The following is a 22,322-nucleotide window of genomic DNA, read 5'->3' as shown; positions in this document are numbered from 1 at the left end:
TCTCTCTCTCTCTCTCTCACACACACACACACACACGCACACATACACATACACACACACACAAACACACACACATATTATATTAAATTCTCTCAATTTCAGATCATGGAAAAGCACAACATGAAGCAACAATGATAGATGTACCACTTAAAGAGTTTAATAGGATCTCTAACACCTTCCATCCCCCATCCCATCTCCCCCCCCACCAAAAAAAGTGGTAATCGGACAAAGAAAGTAGCAAAACCGATCGATGGCACTTTGTATTTAGATATCTTTTCGCAGACCCAGGTAACATATCTTTCACTAGAAATAGTAGTAGAATGCAAGCTCAATTTGGGCATTTACACAGAAAAAAAACAACCCAATTTATAGCTGATATAACAAAGCTGAAGTGTTTTGAGTTTGTGCATGGAGTATCAGTCTGATAGGATCACAATCACGTTGTCATTATTTTTATCTATATTTTTCTATTCATCAAAACATATTATATTCATCATCCTTTGGAAATCGAAAGAAACTCAGATTTTGATTCTAATAGCTGCAGTTTATAGCAGAACGCCATTGACATTTCGTGGTAACCGGGGCCATGCTTGTCTGCGATCAACAAAAATGCCTTGAACAATGTTTTGTTTACCGCGCGTTTAAATTTTGTTGGTGTGTAATTTTTTGTTCTTGTTATTGTTCTGATGCGTTGTTTTTCTATTATTTTTTTGGGGGGGGGGGCAATGTTGTATAGTGTAACGTCATTCAATTTGATGTTCCTACCTTCATTAGATTGTAAATATAACATGTAGATTTAAATGTGTTATTATGTTAGAGCATTCCACCAAAACCGATTACATGTACTGACACTGGCAGGCCCTAGACAAGTGTATATTCTAAATTCAGAAAAAGGAATTAACTTGCCAGAGTAGTATGTTCTTAAAAATAATAGCCTTAGCTAAAGCTGTTAAATAATGAAATAATCTGAGATAGTATGTCATTGTAATGTTAGAATTGGATTTGTTTACAACACAAACAAGTTATCCCTAACAGAACCCACGAAGGCACGCAGTGCCTTGACCCTAGGCTCATTAAAAAATTTTTTAAATATTTTGATTGGTTAAACCATTCAAGAGAGTAAAATTTTCCATTACAGAACCAATAATAGCAACAAAAGGTGACGCCTTTGCACAAAAGATTAAGATTTACCCCCAAATCGACAATAGTCGCCTCCCACGCTCGAGAGCTGGCCCGTCCATTGGCGATTTTATTCACCTCGCGCGCTCAGTGGAGAGAGAGGAAGGCGAGTTTTGTCTCCTGGAGCGCTCAGTGATCGGGGGGGGGGGGAGATTATGATGCCCGAAATGAAATAAAAAAGGGCGAGGAAACGAAAAAACCGGGTGAGAATACTTGGCTTGTTGCTCAGCAGTGTTGCTGCAAGGATGATGATGGCCCTGGCAGCAATTATTCAGCCTAGCCCACCTCCCCAACCTAGTCCACTGACTCACCCCAATGGTTGCCTAACCCCAGCTCACCCATTTTTCATTTGATTCCTAGACTATTCTTTGTTTTGTTTTTTTCCTCCAGAGGAACACCCATGTCTTTTTTTTTGGCTATGTTGATGACGATGAAGTAGCTTCACACAATGTGACTCTGATCGTTGGCCGAGTCAAGGTTTGCAAGCAGATGGAAAGGGAGAGTAGTGTGGATCACAGAGGTAACTCTTACCCTAAAAGAAAGGTGGAAAAAATGTTATTGTAGTCAAAGCAAACTTCAAGTAAAAAGTGGTTGGATGTTCTATGCTAATACCTTGTATATATATATATGTAGGACGACCCAGGTTCAAATCCCCAAGGGGGCATTGTTGAACTTGGGTTGTTTTGAGGAATTTTAAAAGTCTTTCCACCTTTTTGGTGTACTTGTATTGTGAGATTGATATTAAATTTGGAGAAACAGCCTCCTAAATAATTTTAAAGTGTTAAAAGGGGCATTAATCCCATAAAATTTTGCAATTTATTTTTCCCCATCCCCTTGCATGTAATGGATAATGTTTTGATTGTAAGGAGAAAAAGAAAATGGGTAGTACCCATTCTATCAGACATTGAAATATGTGTGACATGTCACAACGCTGTGGAATCAGGCGCTCGTTAATTTTTGGGCATATATGGAGTCATTGGTATCATTTTAAAGCTTGTTCTTTTGTCTTGCTTTTGGTGAACAAAATACTCATCTGTCATGAATAGAAGTTGAGATAGATCTATTTGCAATTGAAGGAGGTCGAGTTTCAGAGGTAATATTGGCGAGAAAATGGCCGCCAAAGTTTGGTAACTTCCATAGCTTGAGAGTGCGTGGAAACGGAATATTGACATTATTTTTTGTGCTTTTAATCAATGTTTTTCAGTAAAATACACACAGAAATAAATGTGTATTTAAGTAGACATAAAAGGCGTTAAGCCAAAAAAAGAATTAGAAAAACAGTGGCGCAAGGGCTAGAAAAATGCAGGTTTCTTCGATTTCATTATTTTGAGGAGTGCCTGATTCGACACGATGCCTCACATATAGTTTTCCTGGTTGAATTTTTAAAAGCATCTGATCATGTTGTATAGCATCAAATCCCAAGTGTTGTTTTCTCTACCCAGGAACCAGACACATTTTGTAGAGGACTGTATCGACGGGTGGAGCTACAACAGCCAGCATGTTGTATGTGTTTCAGATGGACGTTGGTCAGATGCTGACCTTTGACATTTCCCTCCTGATGGACACGTAAGGGCTTGTTCTGTTTACCTCGCTGGTCTTTGATCTTAACAAAGCTGTGACAAGCTTTTCCTCTTTGTTGGGAAATTGCACGATGGAGAAGAGGTGGACGGAGAAGAGATTTGACCCCTAGCTTGTCCCCCTCCATCGCCTTATATAAATTGACTTTTTAAATGGAATTTTCTTGCTTATTGTTATTTGTTTTGTGCATTTGGAAATGCCTGCGAAAGTATTGGGAATTGCTGTCCTGATGAATGCTTTCCCCCTACTTTCTGTTTGCAGAGTAATGAGCTAACCTTTTCTTTTAGCCAATGTCTATTCTCTCTATAATAAAACTTAGAAACATGCTGGACAGGACCACTTTCTGTTTACCTCAAAGTTCAATTTGTTTATTTTGATCGTTTTAAAAACTTTCGAACTGCTTTAACAGCCACCACCTGCCCAAGACAATCACCTGTGCAAAAGACCACTTCAGATCCCCCCCCCCCCCCCCCCCCCCGGTAAGAATTTTAAATATGTATTTCAATGACTCTGTCCAAGATTTCCTCCTGTGCCTGAGACAGCAGCCTCTCTCTCTCTCTCTCTCTCTCTCTCTCTCTCTCTCTCTCTCTCTCTCTCTCTCTCTCTCTCTCTCTCTCTCTCTCTCTGTCTCTCTCTCTGTCTCTCTCTCTCTCTCTCTCTCTCTCTCTCTCTCTCCCCAACAAAACAAAGACAAATCGGAGCAAAATTTTAGACAATTTCGGCTGTATGTTTAGTTCAGCTTCATATCCTTGTCAGGGATATGGTTTCTCGACTATACCCCAACTCCTTCTTGCTTTATTTGTTTGTCCATTGTAGAATGGTAAGCCTCCAACAGGATATTGACTGCTCAGTGAAAGACTGATCATTTGTCACTTTTCAAAATGGTGATTGGCAGAGTGTTACACTAATCAGGGGCTTCAAGCCTTTGCATGGTCCGACATTGTGTCCTTGGGAAAGGCACTTTACACACATGAATTTCCCACTTGGCTGGGTCCTTTCGGAGATGGACGTTAAACTCGGAGGTCTCACCTCTGAAATAACCTACCAGTGTTGATAGGGGCTTTAAACCTATACCATTTCACCCTTTTTCACACTAAGCAGTGGAGATACTCTTGGAATTATCTTGCTTGTTTCTTTTGTCCGTGGCAGGGTGGCGCGTCTCCAACAAGAGATCGCTCATGTGACGGGCATCTCCGTGGACCAGCAGATTCTGCTTCTGAGCGGCGGGCAGAGCCTGCACCCAGACCAGAAAGTCATCTCCTATGGAGCAGGGGCTGTAAGTTCTCTTTTTGCTATTAGTGTCACAACACAGTGGAATAAAGCGCTGGTCAATTTTTGGGCCTTTAGACTTATTGGTATTGTCTTAACGCTTGTTCACTTGTCTTATTTTCGATTAGATAAATACCCATCTGTGTAAAACATACGTCGATATGCAAATTTGCAATTAAAGGAGGTGGGGGTAATTTTATTTCAGAGATAAAATTAGCGAGAAAATGGCCACCAAAGTTTGGTGACTCTCAAAGCTTGAGTTCCCTTAAAAACTGAAAATTAAATTTTTTTTTTGGTGCTCTTGTTCAATGTTTTTCTTACTAAAAATACACATTAAATGGACATTAAAAGTATTGAGTCAAAAAAAAAGTCAATGAACATTGCCAAATGGGTGGGAAAATATTGGTTTCTTCGATTTCATTATTTTGATGAGCACCTGCTTTCACAACATTGCTACACATATAACACTATGAAATCTGCTTAACTCATTCGCTACGCCGAGCCGTGGGGCGCGGCGCGGCTAAAGTGCCGTCAGTACGCTAAGCCGCCCCCGGCGGCTCGAGAACCGACGTTCAATTTTAGCTTGGTTTCTATTCCAATCCACATATCCATGTTAAAATAAAGGTCATAATATAAAGTTGACTTCCGGGTCAAGCGTTTCCACCGAAAATCAGAAGTTTTGATTCAGTTTTGAGACACGATTTCGAAGTTTATGCGACATTTTTTTATCGCGAAGCCCAAATTATAGCCCAGACACCAGTCTTAGTACTTTTACACAACAAAATGTATCATTATTTTGCTCACTAAAGAAATGTAGGACTCTTCTTTATAATATTGATACTACTGGACGCAAATTGCTAGTGCACTGTAATTGAGAAATCAATATTTTTGAGTGCTAGATCTAGGCCTAGATCTAAATAGTCAAAATATTTTTTTTCTCCCCAAAATTACATTTTTTGGTGAATTTACTCAAAAAGTACCACCTAAGACATGTATAGGCTTATTCCAAATATAATTTTGAATACAGTAGTCTCCGCCTAAGATCCCACCGCTTACGATCCCGGTTCGCTTAAGATCCCGCTGTTTTAAGAAAACAGAATTTTTGCTATACAAAAGTCACCCCTAAGATCCCGCTCTGATTCACTCTGAAGGTCTACATTCGGCTAAGATCCCGCATTTCAGATCATAATTTGCGGAACAAAAACCCGGGCGGGCACAGCCGATCAACCAAGAGTGAAAAGTTGAGATCAATAAACTGTCCGTCGCGTCAAAGATCAGCCTCTATCGTGAATGTGATCACATACACGCTGTAAAACTGGATAAAGCGATACAATGTTTGCCCCCGACGGGATCACACCGGGGTGTGAACTGACCGACGCGTTTGTTTTCCCCACGCATCACACTCACACCTGAGCTCCCCCACTAACCTTACATCACTCGCTGGGTGGAAAGGGCCTACACGTTCGTTCCAGGCGGGATCACATCGAACCGTGAACTCTTCCCTGACCATGGCAGTAGGTGTTGATTGCAGCAGTTGTCTCTAAGCCCGAATTTGCTAGACAGACTGAATTTTAATTGGTGTGTTCTCGACGTAATGGTGTGTAACGACAAAGGCGTTTGGGGAGGGGGTTAGCTCGGTCTGAGATGGAAAGCTATAAATTTTCTACAGGTAAGAGGGAGGGGCAACTGAATAAGCGTAGATCTTGAGACTCATGATAAGATAATAAGTGAAAATGGCACGTCTCATGGCACTATGCACTCTGATAGGCCATCAAGGTTAACCACTCATTGCTCTCCATACGTCACAAACCAACCAAGGGGTCACGTCAGTTCATTTTAGGGTGGAGGGAGACCATTTTACCGATTGTAAGCCTTAACATGGGTCCCCATAGATTCTTCCCTGGGATCTTCGGTTAAGATCCTGGTTCGCCTAAGATCCCGCATTTCTTTGCTCCCGAGCACCGGGATCTTAGGCGGAGACTACTGTATTTCCATATAAGATACGAGTGTTTTTTTCTGTTTGGGATCCTTTTTTCTAAATTATTAAAACAAATTTTTTTTTTCAATATCGGAGGGTATGATCCAATTGTACAAATATTATGGAATATATGTAAATAACTGCTCATTTTTCAATATTTTCCTATTCTATATGCAGTTATAGTTATTTTGATGTATAATTTGACTAGGTGCAAACATATTTTTTGAGTTTCATCTGAGATTATTAATTTTTTGTTTTCAAATTTTATCTGCAGCCAATCACAATTGTGTTGCATAATCGCCTCTTACAGGAACCAAAGTTGAAAATACTCAAATAAACAACACAGATGTATTCTACAAACCATACTGAAAATGTTGGTATATAATATGTTGATATTTATTTGAATTTATGGCCCCCAAGACCTGTGAACTGCGCACTAGTCATCATCTCATTTCGCCCTCCCGAAAAAAAATAATCCACAAGCCGAAAATAATACGTAGCGAATGAGTTAAGCCAAACATGGTTAATCCAAAAACAACTATACAAGCCATCTGAAAATGTAATCCCTAATTTTTTTGCTTCTATTTGAGCAATCTATCAAAAGCGAAAAACCTACCTGAAAAAAGAAAATTGTGGTGACCCTATGTATTTCTGTTTTAAGGCATACTCAACAATATTTTATGTATACTTCCAGACAAGATATTCAGTCTCTTAGCAAAACTGACTGTGTTGAGAAATTGATGTGAAAAAATCAAAAGAATTATCCAATGAAAGGTCTGATTCTTTTTCTGGTTTGAATTTGATTCATCTCTCTTTCTATGAAACTCCTTTTTTTTCTTCTGGATTTCTGAACTTTTTTTGTCTAAAAAAAAATGGAATTTAAAAAAATTTGACGGTCTTGCCTGTGTTATAAGCACTTATGATATTCTATTCTTGTTCTATCTTCTTCTTTCACCCGGGTATAAATCTATGTTTATTTGAATGTAAAAATATAGAAGTCTACTCTGATGTGCTTGAAGAAGGATCAAAGCATATTTTCTTTGTGGCTAGTTAAGGGGCACTGTTCTTAGTTCTGTCTCTCACTGTTAAAATGTTCTACCTCTCACTGTTAAACTGTTCTATATCTCACTGTTAAACTGGTCCATCTCTCACTGTTGAAATGTTCTAACTCTCCCTGTTAATAGATCGCATGCTGTGCATATATTACCTTTAGGATGGATACTTTCTGAGCTAACAAATTTTTAATCAAGTTCATTGAGTTTTTCTATAAAGCTTAAAATTTTAAGTCAAGTTCATGCACAGTTGCCATCTGTGCAAATAACTGCTTCCCATTTCCCCCCCTTGAGTCTGTTTTTATAATAAAGTGACACTGTAAGACATCTGCCTTTCTCGGAGACAATGGGTGCGCAGTTGTAAGTAATTTTGATTGTAGTTTTTTTATGCATACAAAACAATCTAAGATGTTATTCACTTTTGTAACAGTTCTGTCTTGTTTGTCTCTCCTTTCAAGGACACCAACCCGGTGTTTTTGTTCAGCAAGTTGGCCATCACAAGTCAAGAGCCGCCACTGATCAAATCCTTCGGGGTTTCTAAAGGTAAGACCTGGGTAAACCCATCGAGCCCATCCCACACGTATATCCACGGAATTGTTGGCAAGCAGTTAAATTGTTTTACGCTCAGAAGGCAACATTTTTAACACTTTCCCTACCACGAGCCGCATTTTGCGGCTTGCGGACGTGGCCTCGCTGGACCGAGAGCCGCAAAATACGGCTCGAGTGGCTCGCTATCTATTCCAATCCAGTAATGAAAGAATACAAAATTCTCGGCCGATCCACGTTTTCAATATAATAGAATAGACTTCCTGTTAGCAGATACGAAAGAAAATATTGAACTGACAGACGATTTTTAGTCATTTGAGCGCTTTTTTTGTTCCCTTCGAAACGTAAATATGAGGAAAAAAAGCGCTCCCCTGACTTCAGTATATGTCTCATATTTTCAATTCTATATTTTAGGTACACATACATAACTTTCAGCATTTCTTCGCATTACTTGAGACAACCTACCTGGGAAGTTTGAATGATGCTGTTGTTGAACTTTTTTAGTTATGACCTTTCAAAGCTGGAAAATTGTTGATTTCATATGACACCTTCAATATTGCATAATCACTTTTAGAAACCCCAAAGTAATATAATTGGAATAAATCTTCAATATTGTATCACCATCTAATAGATTATTTTGTAACCTTCAGATTGATGGGCCATAAGATATGGTTTGTGTGTGTTTAGTTGGAAGTTTTGACATTTTCCTTTGGTGGGGTAGGTGCGTAAAAATAGGTCATGGAAAAGCCCTGGGCCAGTGGTGGATTTTGGCCTGGTAGGAAAAGAGTTAAGTAGAGAGAAAAAAACCCTGTTTCATTCCTTTAACAATTAAACCTACATTATGTATCTTTCCTTGCTTTTTTTTTCAACATTCAGAATTTGAATTTTGTCACAATATTTCTCTAGTACACGCAGCCAATACCACAGAATAAGGAACTGTGAGAAAAAAAACACATTTTGGGCTTGTTGTACATTTGAAAAGCTAGCCAACAGAATGTTCTTATTTCTTTTTGCCAGTTTGTGGTTGGCGGGTGCTCCTCTGCAGTTTACACCTTCTATCCTATCTATGATCTTTCATTCTGAGGTCCTGCCTCTTAAATAACTAACAGTGTTGATAGGGGTGGTAAACTCTTACACTTTTTTTTTGGCCAAGCTAAACAGCTGTACCACATTTATCTTCGGCTAAGGTCTTGCCAAGATTTCTGCACCCATGTGGAAGTTGGGAACATGCAGTATGATGAATAATAAAGTTGATTTCATCAACTACATGCTTGAATGAATCACCGAGGAGGTCAGACAGTGGAGTTATGTTAGCCTCAGGAGGTCAGGGCTCAAAGTGTTGCACAATTTCAGAACTCATTGTCCCATTGTCACTGTTTTATTTGCCATTGTTTCGGGTGGAAGAAAAGAAAGTTTGGTTCTTCAAATATTCTGAAATATGTCTACTTCATCATAGAGAATAGCTTCCCTTAGCGTTCCTTTGTACCTTCTTCAACCCTCAAGGTATCGCTAACAAATAGCCTGTGGTGTCAGAAAAACACATATTTTTAAAAAAAAGCTTGTCTGTTTATGGTTTGGGCTTTTAGATTATAATTACAAATTTTGTGTGTGTCTTTGTCAGTCTCTCACTCTTCCACTACTCCTTACATAGAAGAAGGTTCTGCTGTTCAACAGTTTGTTCATATTTTTTAAGTCTACGATTTGTGGATGGTTGGAAGGTGCTCTGGTATTGTTTGCTCATTCTTTCCTTTGAAACATCTATCGTCCTTATCTCTCCTCATTCTTTTTTTGTGTTTGTAACTCCAGTTTTATATAACCTAATTGTGTTGCAAATATCGTGAAACTCATACTTTAAAAAAAACAAAATCTATAATTTTGTTCTCATATCATGGCTTTTCTTTTTTTTTTTTTTTTTTACAGAAGTTCTGCATGTCCTGAAGGATCGAGTTGCTGATGCTGTCAAACTGCCGGTCAGTTTCGACACAGTGACCACCCGGACAAAGCTTGCAATAGTAAGTTTGCCTTTTTTTGCGAAACTTTGCTGACTCATGTTTCTTCATTACCTAAGTATATGTGTCACAACGTGGTTGAATCTTTGTGCATGGGGAGTTTTGATATTGTCTTAAAACTTGTTCCTTTTCCTTGCTTCTGATGAAAAAAAAACCCAATTTATCTTGAACAGAAGACGAGATATTTGCAATTGAAGGAGGTGGGGCATTGCCTGGTTTTAGAGGTAAAGTCAGTGATAAAATGGCTGCTAAAAAATTTCATAGCTTGAGATTGGAAAGTGAAAATTTACATTTTTTGTGCTTTTAGTCAACGTTTTTCAGTAAAAATCCTCATTGAAATGTGTATTAAAGTGGACATGAAGGGTGTTGAACCCCCCCCCCCCCCCCAAAAAAAAAAACAACTGATAAAGATTGCCAAACTGGCGGAAAAATGCTGGTTTCTTCAATATAATTATTTTGACAACCACCTGATTTTAGTAAGACGCCTCACATAAAGTGCGCCCGTCCAGCTGATTCACTTCATCTCTCGGTTGTTTACTGTAGCAACAAAAATCGACCAAATTCCATTCATCAATCCTTGTTGTGTGTAATCAGACTATAAGTTTTTTGCTTGGATCGTTTATTTCTACTCAGTTTGTTGTTTCTTTTATGTAAACAGGTTAAACAGGAGTGCAGTTATGGGCTAGTTTGTGATGTTGGAAATTTTGATGACAAAATTAGTCATATTCAAAGGAGATATAACCTTATGTATACGAGATGTTCGATAAAAATTCTCCCTACTCGGGAATGGAACTCAGGTCTCCTGCCTGTGACAATTAAGCATTTCACCGCTACTACACAGACACTGATGGTATAAATTGTGTAAATGTTGGATTGTTGCTCCGCTGTGTTGACACAAGGATGATGATGGTCCAAGCATGATTTATATGTGTGTCGATTTAGTTCACTGTCTCACCCCAGCCCACCACCCCATCCCAGTCCGCAGCCTGCCACCCCGGCATCTTACTCAACTGTGTTATTTGTCCCCCGCTCTGTTCCCCAGCAAGTACGAGACAACGCGGGCAAAATCCTCACCTTCTGCAACAATGAGTTCAAGGAGCAACATCTACAGCACCAGGGTTGGAGCGCCGTCGTGGCTAATCTGGAGGAGATCGCTCAGTGAGTTCGCTGCTTGGAGTTGCTTTTACTCATCCAGATCGCGGCCTAAAAAAGCTATATATAGTATTGTGCTCCTGTGTTGTAGAGAAGAGTACATTTTCCTATGGGTGACTTACAACAACAGAGAAAAAGTTTCCTTACAGTTCTGCATGTTTGAATAAGGCACATCACATATATGTGAGGTACAGAAAGAGATGTAATTTTTTTTTGTCAGCGTTGATAAGAAAAGTGAGAATTGCCAAAGTTCAAAATTTTCTAAGATGGTCACCCGTTGTCAAGGAAAGAAGTGGCCAATCTGATACAGGTGGCCGTTGTGGCAGGTTCCACTGTAATGAAGACCGCTGTGGCTGATAATCAGACTTGTTGATAGAAGATAGAAGAATGAAACTAGCAGACAAGATAGGATTTAAATGTTTGTTTTTAAACCAGATTTAAATGCGATCAATGTAGGAATTGCAATAGGAATTTGTACTCCTTCATTGATGCAGCTCAGGTAATTTAAAGAAGGCAGTGGGCTTTGACCGTGACTGTCAGGGCTAACCCGGGCTGAGTGGGGTACATTGTGTAAGCAGACAAGTTGGAGATAGTTGATTGAAGTGGGTAGAGAGGCATGCTGTTCAATTGTTCGCTTACGTTTTCTTTAGCTCTTTGGTATGGTGTTGGCGTTGGTGGTCTAACGGTTAGGCTACAGGACTCGTAATGGTAATGTTGTGAGTCCGGGGTTCGATTTCAGCTTGCTGTGACATTGTGTCCTTGGAAATCATAATGTCACTTTACATGGTTAAATTCAGAGGTCCTTCTTCTTATGAAATCTCAGTGTTGCAACAGGCTTTAAACCTATACATTTTCGGCACTCTTAAAAAAAATCTTTTATTCTTTGCAATGATTTTGTTTTCTCTGTCCTTCATGATCTCATGTTTTCACGCTATTTTTGTTACATCTTTTACTATAGAGCTCTGCAGAAGACCAGGTCAAAGTTCTCGAAGATGTTTGCCACGTTTTTGCCTCTTAGGGAGAAACATTTTAGTCTGCTGAGCAAGTAAGTTTTCTAGTGCAAGTTCTCACAGATTGGCTCACATTCAAAAACTGTGTTCCTATTTTACCATCATGTTTGATTTAATTTATAATGATATGTATGGAGGGTTTACCGTGAGCAGCGTGTATGATTTATTTATTTGTTCTTCTATTATTCTACCCTTGTTTCTGACGATATTTTCCTGGGGCATGCTACAAATATCATAAAAGAACAAATACAGAGAAAAGTGAATTATTCTTTATCTCCTTTCTAACGTAACGCAGACACCAAATATTTAGTCAGTTTTTATCTGTTTAAACTTATGAAACCACAGAAATTTTAAATGTTTTTTTCTGTTTTAGCTCAACGGAGACACCAAATGTTTAGTTAGTTTATCCGTTTTAATTTATGAAGACCGAATATTTTAATCCGTTTTTCTCTCTGTTGTAGCTTCCAGGAGGTTCTGGAGCTGCTGAGTCGCATCCCTTTGTTGAAGCCTCTGCGAGAGGAGGAGGAAGAGGTCATAGTTCAGGTCGGGAGGAAGAGTGTCGCGGATTCGGATGTTTTGAGTTTCATCTCTCCGTCCCCCGCCCCGGTGAATCTTCTAGAATGGATCACGACTCAGGTTGGTGGGGAGACATGGAAGATAGACAGACTGCATCAGAATGGTTTTGCTCGTTTCTTTTTTCTGCCATTTTCCACTTCAACTTTAAATGTTCTAGAATAGTACAGTTCTCTGTGTTGTCATTTAAAAATCATAATGATAATTAATAAATAATTTGATCGTCTTCAAACATCGACGGATGAACATTTGTTATTTTTATGACAACAAATAGCATCTGTATTGCTCATTTTCATTTCTAAATAGTGCTTTGTTGGCATTACAATGAAAGAGATATATCACATTTGAAACTTTAAAAATGTACAATACAAGTTGAAAACTCACTTTTAGTCACAATAAGATCATCTAGAATGGCTTTAAACCAAAAATGTTTCATTCTCTCTCCCTCTCTCTCCCTCTCTCTCCCTCTCTCTCTCTCTCTCTCTCTCTTCTCTCTCTCTATCTCTCTTCTCTCTCTCTATCTCTCTCTCATACACACTCTCACTCTCTCTCTCTCTCTCTCTTTTGATCTCTGAGAGTCAAACGTAAATGTAGCACCGTGTTCCATTTCCATCAGAGTTTGTCAACATATACCAGTTCAACTTCATTTTCACCAGAATTTTTATCATATTTCAGAGTAAAGGCCAGAGTCTGGAGGGGCTACAGCTCAAGTGTTACAATGACCTGGTGTTTGTAAGTTGTGGAAAGCAATTTTGTTCTGTTTTGTAACTGTGCTGATGGGGGGGGGGGGGGGGGGTGCTCTGGTATGGGTTTACTCCTTCTTTCCTATCAAATATCTATCAGTGCTCATATGACCTTATGTAGTTGCGAGTTCTGTAAAACACTTACCAATTGTAAAACCTCTACTTTTTGGCTCTTGTATAACCTTATTTTGTTGCAAGTGCTGTAAAAACTCTTAATGAAATAAAAAAACTAAGAAGATGTTGCAGATGTAGGAGTTGGTGCCTGTGGCTTATTCTCTTCAAACAATTATTGTCGGTAACTCTTTGTCTAAGCGACCTCTAACGTGTTGGTGTGCATTTTGCCAACCCATACAAATGAGCTTATTTCACGTTTGTCTGACCACGATTAAAATAAGATAAAAAACAAATCACTGTGTTTAATTTCCCCACGTCTTTGCTTGCGGGTCTACACGTTGGATAAATTAGAGAATCTAAAGCGTATTATTGAAGGTCACTACACGTTGGATAACTTAGAGAATCTAAAGCCTATTATTGAAGGTCACTACACGTTGGATAACTTAGAGAATCTAAAGCCTATTATTGAAGGTCACTACACGTTGGATAACTTAGAGAATCTAAAGCCTATTATTGAAGGTCACTGCAAACTATGGTTCTGACACATTTTCTTTTTACATTAGCTTAATTCGGGAAAGAAAATAAAAGGGGACATTCAGCATACTCCTAAAACATTAAAAAGTTGGACTTTTTTAAATCAACACCACACTTTATCCCGTGCCTAGGAAACATAGTACAACAGATGGGTGAGTACTTTTCAAGACTCATGTGGAGATGAAATTGACAAGCTTACACTGAAATGTGAAGGGCAGGGTGGTGCCACTGTCTCAGAATGAGCAATTCGTAGGCACGGTTACTGTGCTTTTATTGTTGTGATCCTGTGTATCCACCCAAATGGCGATATTAAGCATAGGGTCTAGTGTCCTATAAACTTTTTTATTACTAGATCAGAATTTAAAAAAAAAATTATTTTTGTTTGGCTGATGGTCTACAGGAGTGCCATGAAAAAAATTCGTGTGAATGGGCAAATCAATAAATAGTCAGAATTTTTTAATGCAGACAAGACGGAAGTGAACAAGCTATGGTAATCTATAAATCTGTTGTTGGTTTCCCAAAGTCAAATTAATTTTGTTCTTTTTCTGTAGTTTAACGAGGAGATGTTTGACCAGTATGAGCGTGGCGTCCACGAACTTCTGGACCTGGTGTCGGCGGACACGCAGATGAAGGCTCTGGTCGGGATCGAGAGACGCCTCTCCGAGCTGGAGAAAAGACTCAACGAGGCCAAGAGGATCGCAAAGGCACAAAACGATATGGCTCAGGTAGCTGTCGCAAGTCTCTTGTCGTCTTTACTTTTTTCGTTTATTTGTTGTTTTTTTGTAGAGTATTTATTCAGTACTTGTAGGGCCGCTACATGACTCAATTATACAGAGGTAGGTGTTGGTGAAAAAGATACAGTGTGTAGTTGGGGGGGGACTAATTCTATGACTACTTCTTTTACTTCTATTACTACTACGTCTACAAGTACTGCTATTACTAATACTGCTGCTAGTCTCAGACAACTTTGACTATTTATGTTTCAAGTGTCGTCAAATTGTTACTAAAACTAAAGTTCATTGACAGTGCTAGTCAGTAGGACTCTTTCTCCTCCTACATCCACTTTTATGACCTATTTGTGTTGCAAGTGCCTTAAGACTTGGATTAAGACAGGGGGAAAAAAAACCTCACCTTTCTCTTCCCATGGCCAGGCATTTATGAGCCAGCAGTCTCGGCTGAGCTCCACGCCCGACTCGTCCGTTCTGCCCGACCTGTGCACGAGTCACAAGCAGCAGCTGCGGCAGATGCTGGACGGCCACCAGAGGCTGGAGGCTCTGCAGGGAAACTTCTGCCGCTCCAAGCAGGAGATGTCCACCAACATACACCACAGGCTAGGGTAAGTGGGCATTGACATACACCATAGGTCACTAACATACACCATAAGTCTTTAACATACATAGACACCGTAATTAACTAACATACACCATAAGTCTTTAACATATATAGACATACACCATAGGTCACTAACATGCACCATAAGTCTTTAACATACATAGACACCGTAATTAACTAACATACACCAACATACACACCACAGGCTGGGGTAAGTGGTCTGTGACATACACCATAGGTCACTAACATGCACCATAAGTCTTTAACATACATAGACACCGTAATTAAGTAACATACTCACCACAGGCTGGGGTAAGTGGTCTGTGACATACACCATAAGTCACTAACATGCACCATAAGTCTTTAACATATATAGACACCGTAATTAACTAACATACACCAACATACACACCACAGGCTGGGGTAAGTGGTCTGTGACATACCCCATAAGTCACTAATATACACCATAAGTCATTAACATACACAGACATACACCAGAAGTAACTTACATACACCAACATTCACCACAGGCTGGGGTAAGTGGTCTGTGACATACACATAAGTCACCATAAGTCATTAACATACACAGACATACACCATAAGTAACTGACATACACCAACATACATCATGGGTTTGGGTAGGTTGTCACTAACATACATCAAAGGCTTAGATAAGTGATCGCTAATATGCATATACCTTGGGTCACCATAGGTCACCAAAAGTCACCAACATTCATAGTAGGCTCGGGTAGGTGTCCACTGACACACAGCAATACACATCATTTGCTTGGATAGGTGGTAGTTATCACACACCATTGGTCACTTACACACACCATAGAAAGACAGGTCACCAACATGATTAGATAATGTCTTGTCATTAAATAAGTTTAGAAACTGGGTGTCATCGTGGTGAAACAGGTGCTTGTCAAAATAACGAAACTGAAGAAATACACTTTTCTTTCTCCCGTTGGGTCAATTTTACAGATTTCTTTTTTGCTCAGTTCCTTTTTTATTGATTTATCAACAAATTTCTGGGTGGATTTTACTGAAAAACATCCATGAGTTTTCAAAGACTCTCAAGTTTTGGAAGTCACCAAACTTTGGCAGCCATTTCTTGTTAATTTTACTGGTAACACCAGACGACCCCCACCTCCCTGAATCGCAAGTTTTTTTACTTCTATTTGAGGTAGTTGGGTATTTTTAGAATCCAAAGCAAGGCAAATAAACAACCTGTGAGATGAGGTCAATAATTCTATATATGGTCAAAAAATTTACGAGCGCCTCATTCCACCGTGTCGTGGACATGTCGCTACCTTAGAATTGAAAGTTCTATTTGACATTTTTGGATGTTTTGAATTACTAAGATCAAGAGGTCAGAAATCCAATATTCTATCTGCTCTATCAAAATCATAAGATTATTCAGAGTGGTTATCAAAATATTCAAAGAATTGCTTTCGAAATAGCTTGACATGTTGTGAAACTCAAAACTTACAATGTCAAATTTCTCAAAATTTAATATAGTGTAAAGCGCATAGAGCCTGAAGTTGAGCGGGGATATGCGCTATACAAATGCTATTTATTATTATTATAAAATTAGGTACTGAGCAGAGAGAACTTTGTAACTGTAGGGTTGGCCCATATAATTAATCGTTAAATTGATTTTTAATTGATTCTTCATATAGCCGTGTGCTTTTTCCCTCAGGTGGGTGGTGGACATAGAAACGAAAATCTCCAAACTTGACAGTGATCTCATCTTCCATATGAAAACCTTGAAGCTCCTGGAGGTGAACCTGGAGCTTCTTAGCCAGGTCAAGGCCGCGCCACAAGTCTACGCACAGATGGTGATGGAGGCGGCGCGGAGGAAAGTTTTCTCGCAGCAGTTTGAGCTGGTCAGCTGATTGTGTCGTGTTGTGCTGTGTTGTGCTGTGATGTGTCGTATGTGTTGTGCAGTGTTTTGTTGTTTTGGGTTGTGTTTTGTCATGTGTGTCACTGTGTTGTGTTGTGTCGTGCTGAGTCTTGTCATGTCATGTGGGATTTGCCCCTTCTTTTTACTTCTTCCTGAACACCTCATTCTCCATCCCTTTTTCTCTTTCTCTTTCTTCAACCACTTTTTCTTTATTTCTTGTTTTGTCCCTTCTTTCTTCTTGTGTTTGCCTTCTTTTCTTCCTCCTCCTCTTCTTGTGCATGCTGTCAAATAATCATATATACATTTTTTCTGAGAGCTTCAAGTGAAAACTCTCTAGTCACGCATTGCTTAACCACATATGGACAACTTTTATCGTGATGAAATTCTTCCACCCATCCACTGTTGATGCTTGTTGCTAATTCTTCTGTTAATATTTGGTTACCCCCTGGGGTGGTGCTACTGACTGAAGTGTCTTTAACTCCATATGCCCAAAAATTTACAAATATGCTCAGTAAAATTGTAAATGGGCTGATTCATCAATGTCATGCTCATAACTGTTCCTGAACTGCATGCGGGGAACTGCTGCTTTTTCTTTCCATATATGTACTATCATCATTTTTCCCCTACTTCTTTTGTATGGTTGTCACTCTCTTGTGGCCCGCTATTTCCGGGGTGCCTTGATAGTCGAAGCAGACTTTGTGGTGTTGAAGCTTTAGAGGTGAGCAGAGTAAGCCTGATTCCCTGTAAGGACTTCTCTGTTGACATCCACCCCTTGGCGCTCATATGACCTTATACAGTTGCGAGCACCGTAAAAACTCTACTAAAACAAAACAAACAAATATTTGGTTGATGTAAAGGAAAGCTAAGATAATGCTGTGAGTGGTCATATTCTATCATATATGTGGTGTTTGTGGTATAGTGTTTAGACTGCTGGGTTCGCATCTGAAAAGATTGTTGGTTCAAACCCCATCAGAGGCTTAAAGTTGTGTCCTTTGGAAAGGCACTTTACATACGTTTTTCTCCCACTTCGCAAATGTGGGATTGGGTACCTGGCTGTAGACGCTGAAGGATCAGGTTGCAAATTTTGGGGCGCTTGATCGGCTGCTTATACTGAATCTTCCCGGGAAACTGAGAATGTTTTTGAGTGTTCTAGGGTCTGCTAGGGTTACATTTATAGATTCTAAAGCTTTTAGAGCTTACTGTTGAGTGGAGATATGCGCTAAACAAATGCTATTTGTTTATTGTTATTTATTGTTATTAATATGAAACCACGATGAATTGAACCTGTGTTTATTTGATGTGTCAAAATTGTTTGCTTGTGCATTTGCCCCAATTGTTTGCTCGTTTGTCTGTCCTAATTGTCGGCTCATGTGTCTTTACCAATTATTAGTTCATGTGTCTGTACCAATTGTTAGTTCATGTGTCTGTACCAATTGTTAGTTCATATGTCTGTACCAATTGTTAGTTCATTCGTCTGTACCAATTGCTAATGGGTGGTTGGCGGGTGCTCTGGTGTGGTTTGCTCCTTCTTTCCTATCAAACATCTATCGTCTGTATCTCCCCTCCTTCTTTTTTGTGTTTGTTACTCTCTCTCTCTTGTAATACCTCTAATCTTCGGCACTTATATGACCTTATTGTGTTGCGAGTGCCGTAAAACACTTGCTAAAACTAAAAAAACCAATTGCTAGCTTGTGTGTCTGTCTCAATTGTTGGCTCGTGTATCTGTCTCAATTGTTGGCTCGTGTGTCTGTCTCAATTGTTAGCTTGTGTGTCTGTCTCAATTGTTGGCTCGTGTGTCTGTCCCCAGTGGGCGGACAGTCTGGTCGGAGACTCGAAGCAGCTGTACGAGGCCGAGGTGGAGCTCAGGAAACATTTTACAAACAAACTGGGTATGTCTATGCACCTTTGTTACCAAAACAAAAAAACGTTTATGAAAAAAGGTTGCTTGGATGGTTAGGATGTTGGGCTCACAATCAAAAGGTTGTAGGTTTGTACCCCATCATGGGCCTGACTTTGTGTTCTTGGGAAAGGCACTGTACACTTAATTTTCTTCACTTCGCACAGGGGGCAATGGGTCTCTGCCTTTTTCTGTCCTCTTGTACCGCAAGATGTCAAGAAAAGACGTGATTGTTAAGATACATCTTTGCTGTCCAGATCCTGGTACTTTGGTTTGGTGTTTCACAACGTACACACACACACACACACACACACACACACACACACACACACACACACACACACAAACATAAAAACACATACACAAACACACAAACATGCACTCACGTGCAGTATGCTTGCACTCACAAACAAACAAGCACGGTCGCCACTGAGTAGTGTCTTGGATAGGGTCATCACATTGTGCCTTTGAATGGTCCCCAATACAAAATGCAAAAGGTTCTCAATGATGATGTGGCATCATTGTATTGTACTGTGTGAGTCTGTGAATAGTTAGTGGAAGTTAGGATAGAAAAAAAAAAAGAGGAAGTTAGGATAGACTTATTATGGACTAGAAAAAAACATTCCCACACGGTATTCAAATAGCATGAATAGTAACCTCAGACTTTGAAATGTTGATTAAGCTGGGGGTTTTTTTTTCTCAAAATCGTGCAGCACTCTTTTCTATACTCTCGGTGTAACCAGTTTTTTTTAAATTTCTGGTCTTCTGGTCATGTTTCAGCACTGTTTTCTGTTTTTAAACTTAAAATTGTGAATTTGAAAGGATTGTTGTACATTGAATAGGCCTGTCGGCTTAATACATGTCAGTGTGGAACCTGTCACATTTTTAATTTGATTTAATTTCACTGTGCTCCACGTGCTCATATGACCTTATGCACTTGCAAGCGCTGTAAAATCTAACCAAAACAAAAAAACAACAACAAGAATTCACTGTGAAGAGCCTAGAGCCAATAGGGAGTTGGCATTACACAAGTGATCTTTATTATTATATGAAAGTTTCATTTCTCTTTTGTTTTGTTTTTTCAGGGCAGCATTTTTTCCTTCACACTCTGTTCAAAGGATTTGGGGACATGCCGCCCAATTTTGCCGTAAGTAGCCGTGTTTGTGCTGGGTCATTTTATCTGTCTGTCAGTGTGGTTTTTTTTTGTGTGAGTGTACAGAGCTTCCGAATTTATGAGATTTTCAAGGTGTCCTTTTAAGTTCTGTTAGAGTTTTAGATAGTGTGTTTTGTGTATGTTTGAATATGAGCCTGTGGGTGGCTGGTGGATGCTCTGGTGTGGTTTGGTCCTTCTTTCCTGTCAAACATCTATGGTTCTTACGTCTCCTCCTTTTCTTTGAATGATACTCTCTAGTAATACATCTATTCTCTGTGACTTGTAAGACCTAATTGTATTGCGAGTGCCGTAAATCTCTTACTTACGAAAGAAAACTATGAAGTATGCTAAATATTTTATGGTGACGTCTGTGGTCTCGGGGTTAGGCTCTCAGATATTCGAACATAAGGTCATGGGTTTGAATCCTGTTAAGGGCCTGACGTGTTCTTTGGAAAGGCAGTTTACATGAATTTTACTCATTTCACCCAGGTGGGAATGGGGTATAGATAGTGAAAGATTTAGTCAGTTTGTTAGTTCGCGTAATCCGCAGCTTGCACTTTATGATATCCAGGAAGCCGAGAATGATTCTGAGTGTTCTAGGGTCTGCTGGGGTTACGAATGTGGTAAAGGCCAAAGAGCATGTTACAGAGTGTGAATATGCACTGTAATAATACATTATTATCATTATTTATTATTATTATTATAATTGTTTTTAATACTATCATTATCGTATATCAATGTGTAACCTGATTCCCCCTTTTTCTGTCCCTGTCTTCTCAATAAAGACCAAAGCTCCGCAGCAATTTGACTCCAGCCTCCCCAACATCACGACGGAAGACATTTCTTTGTTGAAGTCTTCAGTTCCTGAGCTGGAGGGCTCCTTATGGTAAGTACTGATTCCCTCGCTCCTTTTTGAAATTGTCCTTTTTTTTTTCTGTCCAGATATAAATATTGCTGGCATGTCCCTACATGGAAAATTTGAGTGTTGAAATAAAGGTATTTTCACACAGGTGGACAGTGATTATTATAAACACTCGTTCAGCCATACGCGACCTCTGTGCTTTATTGTCTTACCTCCATTTTTTACCAACATTGAAAACAGTTTATAACAAAGAATGAGCTTAAGAAGAAGTCACAGTTCCAATGTTTAAAAAAATGGAGATACGACAAGAAAGCACTGAGGTCGCGATAAGCTCAGTTGCTATAATTTCGAATGCAATTCTTTGAATATTTTGATAACTACTCTGAATGATCTTACAATTTTGATAGAGCAGATAGGATATTTGGTTTCTGACCTCATGGACTTTGGTGTGTGTGGTCCTGGCTCAAGTCTTCCAACAAGGCATTGTTGAATATAAGGCTGAACCTGCTTTAATGGTCACCTGAATGAGACAATCACCTGTAAAATCGGCCACTTCCCATTTCCTCCTTGCTTATTTTTCACATTTAAATGACCTTGTAAAATGTCACCTGTATAAGACAACCACTTTTCTCCTCGACTAAGGGTGGCTGTCGTGAACAGTTTCGACCATACATGGACGCAGTATCTATCCGGAGATGTCTCTGACGGAGATAAACCAATCAAAATGCTTTGTGACTCTTGACCAAGTAAAAAGATCTGGGGGGTTACAAGGGGTGTTTTAACCCATAATTTGATATTTTGCAGTTAGGTTTGACATTTTTAAAATAATAATTGATTTGCGACAGTTTTAGTGGCTATATGTGTGATCTGCAGCAAATAATACACAGTTTGACCCCCCAAAATAGTGTATTTGTGTGCGGGAGTGCGTCTCCGAATAGTTCCTGGGTGCTCGCCAGAGACGTCTCCAAATATCTTCTGCGTTACATGGAAGTTGTTGGGTGGGAGTCGTCCAGATTTGTCTTCTGCTTGGTTTGGTTCTGTGGCAGATCGGTGGAAAAGTTTGATTCTGTTTCGTAAATAGCTCTACAATGTTGCTAGGTTAGGTACATATGTATTGTACCGCATGCCGCATACCTTCTCATAGATAATGTTGCTCCCCCCCCCCCCACAGTACACCGATCGTGGTTCAGTCGTTCCCCCAGAACCAGGCAAGCTTCAGACGACTGGGGGGTTCGACATCCCCACACTCCGTCCTGCCGAACTCCCAGTCCTCACAGACTGAATGGTCACATCAGGTAGGTATTGCACTCCTTCCCCCCCTTGCCTAGCTCCAACTTCTCACAAACAGACTGGTCACAATGTATTATAAGTCCTTTTAGCTTCCCCACCACTCGTTTCCCCTCACACCTTTCAACTCCTCCCTCTCGTGTCTTCC

The 22,322-nt window shown here is 39.6% G+C and overlaps 1 protein-coding gene across 1 annotated transcript in view; it reads left to right on the top strand.

The window, feature by feature from the left end:
- LOC101858260 (RB1-inducible coiled-coil protein 1) overlaps positions 1-22,322 on the top strand; it is a gene marked incomplete in the record, with an annotated part of 44,820 nt that overhangs the window by 4,841 nt on the left and 17,657 nt on the right. The window contains 16 exon segments of the mRNA XM_013081184.2: positions 1,570-1,699; positions 2,622-2,745; positions 3,907-4,033; positions 7,515-7,599; positions 9,523-9,614; positions 10,654-10,769; positions 11,722-11,808; positions 12,235-12,409; positions 13,022-13,078; positions 14,289-14,462; positions 14,889-15,073; positions 16,772-16,958; positions 18,783-18,864; positions 19,958-20,019; positions 20,811-20,911; positions 22,059-22,182. Coding sequence (XP_012936638.1) covers positions 2,678-2,745; positions 3,907-4,033; positions 7,515-7,599; positions 9,523-9,614; positions 10,654-10,769; positions 11,722-11,808; positions 12,235-12,409; positions 13,022-13,078; positions 14,289-14,462; positions 14,889-15,073; positions 16,772-16,958; positions 18,783-18,864; positions 19,958-20,019; positions 20,811-20,911; positions 22,059-22,182 — 1,722 coding nt within the window.

Source organism: Aplysia californica, unplaced genomic scaffold (assembly GCF_000002075.1).
Source record: "Aplysia californica isolate F4 #8 unplaced genomic scaffold, AplCal3.0 scaffold00119, whole genome shotgun sequence".
NCBI lineage: Eukaryota > Metazoa > Mollusca > Gastropoda > Aplysiida > Aplysiidae > Aplysia > Aplysia californica.
Note: the sequence above shows the minus strand (reverse complement) of the source record. Positions and strands in the feature narration are given on the sequence as shown.